A 7,602-nucleotide genomic window follows, 5' to 3' on the forward strand; every position below is an offset into this window, starting at 1 on the left:
ACCTTATAAGGACAGACAGGATGTGGGTTAGTCTGTTTGTCAGCCACAGCTCACACAGTGACTCAGGTTGATATTCTAGACTGATCTAATGCAGTCAGACTATATCAGGACAGTGATCTGGTTTTCATTGTTTTGCCTTCTTTTAGCCCAGGATGAGCAGTATAGAGAATGAATGGATGGACTGTTAACTGTAACTGTGTCCAAAATACTCACATTTCCTTTATTGGTATGAAATTAATTAAATAGAGTATAATGTGTATAATTTAAGTCTGCCCCCTAGCTTTGGATAGCTGTATATAAGAAGATTTAAAAAAAAGAATTCCATCAATTTCATATGATCATCTGTTTAGTTCTTGACATTTTTTTGAAATAAGACAACACTATGAAGCGTACTCTTTGGGATGGGTATTGGGATCCAGTTCTGAATTGGAGCCAGTTCCAGTGAGGTTAGATTCAGGAGTTTGTTAAAACATATTTTTCAAATCTGTTTAAAGATTCCTTAAAAGAAGCAGATTTGTCCAGTAGAACGTTTTGGAGTATTTTTATTCAACCACTCAGATGTGGAACATTCAGGTGGACAAAAGAGGAGTTTGGGTACGCTGTACAAGAACTTTCTATGGATGTTGTTTGGTTTTTAAATAATACTTTCATGTCAGTCCGTTTTTAACTACAGTGAATACAGGCTGACTGCAGCTGTCATCCTCCACAAAGCCAAAAAAAAATGTCCATGTAACTGACTTCTATTCCAGTTTTTCAATCATTTACAAATATAAAAACTGGCAGGCTTTTTGTATATTGGATGGTACAAATGAGCAACCAATCACAGGCTGGAACAACCCTGCAAGCTGCTGGTCATATGACTGAATTAGCCAATCGTCACACTGCAACACTGCAGGGTAGAATCAGTAGCCATTTACAAATGCATCTGATAAGTTGCATGAAATGCATTTTTCTTTGATGTTTAACATTACATAAATATGTCTAATTGTATACTTTATGTCTAGGTGTGCAAATGTGGCCTATTTAACAGGCCTATTAATATCCTTAGACACTAGGATAAAAATAGAAATCTTGTACAACCCTTTTGATCACACTGACAAATATGATGAGTGACAGCACAGCTGAGATCCAGCAGCAGTACCTGTAGGCATGGTCCAGGTCCATTCCCAGGCTGTACATGATGTAGGCTACAGCCAGAGCCGGGGAACGAGAGATTCCTGCTGCACAGTGAACCAGCACCGAGGCACCAGAGGACATGGCTGCATCTGAACACACAGCACAGTGAGAGACAAGCTTATTATTCATCAGATCAGCTGTTTACACCAATATGATCAGTATTTGTCATATATGTTGGATAATAGAAATACATCGACAAAACATCTATTTCTGCAGCTATATGTATTGATGGTGAGTGATGCTACTGACCAATGAAGTTGAGAGCCTGTGGGATCCAGGGCAGCAGGTCGTCCCACAGGGAGTCGTCAATAGGGATGCGAAGGTATCTGGAGCGGGGGAGGAAGGAGGGCTGGGGGCTGCAGCGGCTCACGCTCAGCACATAGGATATACCCATCGAAGCCAGCCCGTCCTATACACACACACACACACACACACACACACACACACACACACACACACACACACACACACACACACACACACACACAGGCATAGAGGGCAATAGTTATATCTTTGCACTTTCAATAAGAAAGAAAGCTATATGTTCTTGTTTTTCTACACTTTCACCTCATTTGGGATCTTTTGTGTGAATCTCTTGGTGAAGTGAAGTGATTGTATTCAGTCTACTGCCATGCTCATATTACAGAAAGCTGAGAAACTAATATACCACACTGATGGAAAGTACTGAACTTTAGCACAGTTCTGAAATACTTGTATATCATATGTAATCTTATGATACGTTATAGCCTACTTCTACTTGGCTACACTTCATAATAGATCATATAAATATTGGTATTCAATCAGCTCTTTCTTAACCACATACTAAAGTAAAATGCAACTAATACATTCATGCATAAGTCAAAAACTCTGAGATTGCAGCATGCTGATCATTAAAAATAAATACAATTGTGAATGCAAGTATTTTACATGCACTGGACGTTTTAAGCGTGCATAGTTGCATTGCTACTTTTCCTTGTGTGAAAGATGTGGACAGACTTTCCTCCTCCTCCTCCACCACTACTGTTCTCCTCACCTGCGTCACGTCGCTCTCTGCTCCCAGGTAGAGCCGCGGAAGAATGACGGACATCGGGGGCCGCTCCGTCTCATTCTCTCGGGACCAAACCATGTCTGCAGCACAACAACAATCACCATATTTATCACCTGACGACATCGTTTTCTCGCAACTTTGATGACATCACACTAAGTTGTCCCCGTGATGCCCAAAATGTGGATCAGATGTTGCAGAACGCAGGAAAACAGTAAAGAGACAGAAACATCTGGATAATGTTTCAGCTGCAAAAGAAGCTGTACATTATGAAAATATGATGTTTTTGCATATAAGTATAGTTGTTTTTTCTCCCAGAAAATGGTGATGTTGCTTATTTAGAAGCTGCTACTCACTCAGTGTTCTCTCTTAACTTCTTCTTTTAGCGCTAGTCCAGAAGCTTTGTGTCCACTGCTGCTTTCAGATAAACAGTCTGTCCTCTGCTGCTGCTGCTGCTGCTGCTACTGGGTCCTCTGTCCTCACTCTGCTCTCACAGACTGGCTTCTAAACGATGAGCTCATCCTCTTTCCAACAATAGATCTTGACTGGATGATGTCATCGGCAGCCAATCAGCGCATTGCTGGACACGCGCAGACGCAGTTCGGCTGTATTAGCGCCCCGCTCAGCAGAGATGGAGTAGAAACAGCCTGGTGTCAGCCTCCAGCTCAGTGTCACTGCTGATCATCAATGTGCAATGTTAAAAAACACAGCTGGACTTTTTACCTTTTGTCCAGGTCTGAATGATTCAATACAGATACTGCTTACACATTTAGACTTGTTCTGCAGTGTGTATCTCTGCACCACTGCCACCTGCACACTGTATACACACCGTACACATACACTGTAAACACACACTGTATCCTCACACTTTATACACACACTGTAGTATACACATAGCCTGAAGATATACAGGTCATAGAATCTGTTATATTTCTGTTCTGCTGCTCCTCCAAACAAAATAACACACACATTTCTATTTACCACAAAACATTAAAAGATGACATCATTATTTCTCTCCCGAAAAGAGTATGCGCAGTGCTGCTTAGAACGTCACATGCAGGCCTGTTTATTTATTTTGCTGTCAGCTGTGCAGCAGAGGGTGAGCTTGTGTAATGTGGGACAACTGAGCTCAAACGCATCTGTCTCTTCTTCTCATATATGCATATAATTGGGACTGCTGTCATATTAAACCTGGGGTGTCATATATTGTAATCACACGACTACACAGATGATGATGATGATGCTTCATATAGCAGCCAGGCATTTAGAGCAGAAATACTGTCTTAAAAATGTCATGTTTACACTCCATTCAAATGCGCTATATAGGAGAAACAGTTCAATGAACACGCTATAATATGACGTGTCATATTAGTTATCCTAAAAACGGACACATTAACGTGTATTTTCTGGTTGTGGCCAATGAGGGACCTTCACTCAAGGCAGTCATGTATATTCATGAGGAGAGTTGCATCAACGATACCGAACAGCTCCTAATATTTTAGAAAAAGATTGCAGTAGCCTATTATCATTTTATTATTTCATTATATTATTCATTTAAAATAAAATAAAATAAAAGACTTGAATCTGATTATTTTAACTGTGTAATGTTTATCATGTTTCAGAGAGAGAGAGAGAGAGAGAGAGAGAGAGAGAGAGAGAGAGAGAGAGAGAGAGAGAGAGAGAGAGAGAGAGAGAGAGAGAGAGAGAGAGAGAGAGAGAATCAACATTGAAAACAGTAGGTCCAGGACAGGAAAAGTCATTTATTGGTCCTTCTGATTAAAACGTTCCATTAAATCAACGTTTGACATGTTAATTATCCAGTTGTAGCAGTCTGCTGAACTGATCCTCTCATCCAACTCATCTATCAGTGGGTGGTGTGTTTACGCACAATCAGTGACGATCGTTCATCATCGTAACTCTGTGTTCATAATCAGATTAATACAAGAGCAAACATCACAGCTGTCTGATGGCTCTCTTGTGAGTATGATATAAAGGCGTTTAAACACTGAGTCAGGTTGTTAAAACAGGTTGCTACATGTGAAGCTTGTATATAGACGCCCACATCTATCATGTGTGTAAGGTGGATTAGGGTAATGTGGGACAATGAAGCTCCAGTGCATTTATCTCTTTTTTAATTCAGTTATTTTATACAGACCTCCTCATGAACATGCACGACTGCCTTCGATTCATCGTCATTGCCCACAACCAGAAAGTTAATGTCATTAGTTAATTGTCATTTATTGTTGAGTAAATAAACCATAGATTATTATAGACTATTGTAGATTAGTATACACTATTATAGATTATTATAGACTATTGTAGATTATTATAGACTATTGTATATTATTATAGACTATTGTAGACTATTATAGACTATTGTAGATTGTTATAGACTATTATAGACTATTGTAGATTATTATAGACTCTTGTAGATTATTATAGATTATTATAGACTATTGCAGATTGTTATAGACTATTATCTATATTATTATATTATTATAGACTATTGTAGATTATTATAGACTATTATAGACTATTGTAGATTATTATAGACTATTGCAGTTTATTATAGACTATTGCAGATTCTTATAGACTATTATCTATATTATTATATTGTTATAGACTATTGTAGATTATTATAGACTATTGTAGATTGTTATAGACTATTATAGACTATTGTAGATTATTATAGACTATTGTAGATTGTTATAGACTATTATAGACTATTGTATATTATTATAGACTATTGTAGATTGTTATAGACTATTGTAGATTGTTATAGACTATTGTAGATTATTATAGACTATTATAGACTATTGTAGATTATTATAGACTATTGTAGATTGTTATAGACTATTGTAGATTGTTATAGACTATTGTAGATTATTATAGACTATTATAGACTATTGTAGATTGTTATAGACTATTGTAGATTATTATAGACTATTGTAGATTATTATAGACTATTATAGACTATTATAGACTATTGTAGATTATTATAGACTATTGTAGACTATTGTAGATTATTATAGACTATTGTAGATTATTATAGACTATTGTAGATCATTATAGACTATTATAGACTATTATAGACTATTGTAGATTATTATAGACTATTGTAGACTATTGTAGATTATTATAGACTATTGTAGATTATTATAGACTATTATAGACTATTGTAGATTATTATAGACTATTGTAGATTATTATAGACTATAATATACTATTATAGCGTGTTTACACAACCAAGACTGTTTACTCTAAAGACCTGTCACCCAACAGGAAGTACTTATAGTACAGTCAAAGGTCAGTGACAAAAGATTTAGAGTAATTTAGTGTTAAGTATTTACATCTGTCATAATGAAGAAATGTTGCCAATTGTTATCAGATTGTTTATGATATATTCATGCACCAAAATATGGTGAAAACATGTTTCTTTTTTTCTTCTTTTTTAAAATCTCAGTCAATTGTTCATTGTCCCACTTTAGAGGATGTGGTTTGAAATGTGGGACAGCTGGTTTAATAATGTTAGACAGTCATATATGTTGTTGAATTGGTGAAATATGCATTTAAGCACATTAAATATGCAATACTGAGATATATTCAGGGCTCTTACTCTTGTCATACTTAATGTGTTTAGTTCCCCAGGCAGGTTGTAAATGATATTACTTACTTATTGAAATATAATGTAATACATGACCATACTATTAGTAACAGCAAAAGCATGAATCACTGAAATGACCAAATGTGAGCATGCATTTTGGCGTTGAGTGTTACTGACCAGAGAAGTTTTAATAGTATGAATGAAGGTGATTTAGACCTTTCAGCCTCCCAGTGACTGTCCCAGTTTTCAGCATGAACTGTCCCACATTAGAATAATCACATTATCTGGGACAACCTGGCACAAGGAACACTTTTATATTTGTCATTTCTCCTCTACCTTCTGTTCTCTGACATGACTAACACCGTGGATATTTCAGAATGGTACAACTGGATGTGGATATTGTACTTGCTTCATGTGGAAATCTATATGTGAAAATACACAGGGAGCTTTGATGAGTTGGGGTGATGGGGTGGGATTATATAAAAGCTTTCTTGCCTTATTTAAATTCAACAAAATCACAAGAAACATAATACAACACTTCAGTCAACCAACCAAAGTACATTGCTGGTGTTTTCTCCCACTTTTTTAGTAAATCCAACCATCCAAACCTACAGTATTTACCATCCTATTCAGCAGACATGCAGGTGTTTGTACTGTGACAGAACACCGGGGTTACGTTACCTGGAGGTCATATCTTTCATTTCCTCCATAGCCTCTGTGAAGCTACTTTAGAACAAACTGAAGCTAAAGACTCACAGGAGCCATCGGGAAGCTGATGTGGTGTTTGCTCTTGTATTAATATGATTATTAACACAGAGTGATGATGATGCATGTCATCACTGACTATATTTAAACACACCACCCACTGACAGATGACTTGGATGAGAGGATCAGTACAGCAGACTGCTACAGCTGGACTATAAAGAAGAAAATGAGTCTGTCAGTGTTTAAATGTTGATTCAATGGAACTTTTTAAATCACAATGACCAATAAATGACTTAACACAAAACAGCTGTTATGCTGTTTATGTTTTTCCTGAAATATGATAAACATTTTAGAGTTAAAATAATCAGATTCAAGTTTATGATTCTATTCTAAAATAAATATAATTATATAAAATGATAATAGGCTACTGCAACCTTTTTCTAAAATATTAGCAGCTGTTCAGTATCGTTGATGCCACTCAAGTGAAGGTCCCTCATTGGCCACAACCAGAAAATACACGTTAATGTGTCAAAACCAAAATTACCATTTAGATCAACCAGCCCAATAAATGGCTTTACATTTGCACAAAACAGCCATTAAGTTTGTTTTGTCCTCTCAAAAATGATAAACAGTTTGAGTTACAATAATCAGATTCCAACTTATGATTTAATTCTAAATGATAATAATAAAAATACAATATTATAATAGTAAAACCTTTTTCTCAAAATATTAGTTGTGTCCTCTCTCTGTACCTTTAGGAAAGTGAATGTGCTCAGCAAATGCCACCAGTGTCCTGTTAGTAGAAATAATGTACATCTGACTTTTAGTTTCCAACATGTCATCATGGAAAGAAGTGTTGGTCACATTTAAGCTAGAGGTAATGAAAACTACAGTACAGTTAGCCTTTTGTGTATCTCACAATACTTAAGATGTCTGAGGTCTGACTCCTGCCATATTCTACAAATCTGTGGAGTTTAAGAGTTGTTTCCTGCAGTCTTTAATGAGCACACACTGTACATGTGCTGTACTGTCATCATGAATCAGAGCCACAGTGAAGACAGGAGGCGTCATG

The 7,602-nt window shown here is 36.4% G+C and overlaps 1 protein-coding gene across 1 annotated transcript; it reads right to left on the reverse strand.

Annotated features, from left to right (window-relative positions):
• Nucleotides 1–934: 934 nt before the first annotated feature.
• si:ch211-195b15.8 (dual specificity protein phosphatase 8) lies at nucleotides 935–2,703 on the reverse strand. The gene is made up of 4 exons (XM_062439500.1): nucleotides 2,578–2,703; nucleotides 2,210–2,304; nucleotides 1,426–1,585; nucleotides 935–1,265 (listed from the first exon to the last, which is right to left on the reverse strand). The coding sequence occupies exons 2-4, from the start codon at nucleotides 2,300–2,302 to the stop codon at nucleotides 1,045–1,047; spliced, it is 474 nt and encodes a 157-aa protein (XP_062295484.1). The 5' UTR covers nucleotides 2,303–2,304; nucleotides 2,578–2,703; the 3' UTR covers nucleotides 935–1,044.
• Between the last annotated feature and the right edge of the window lie 4,899 nt (nucleotides 2,704–7,602).

This window comes from Scomber scombrus, chromosome 18 (genome assembly GCF_963691925.1).
Source record: "Scomber scombrus chromosome 18, fScoSco1.1, whole genome shotgun sequence".
Classification (NCBI taxonomy): Eukaryota; Metazoa; Chordata; class Actinopteri; order Scombriformes; family Scombridae; genus Scomber; species Scomber scombrus.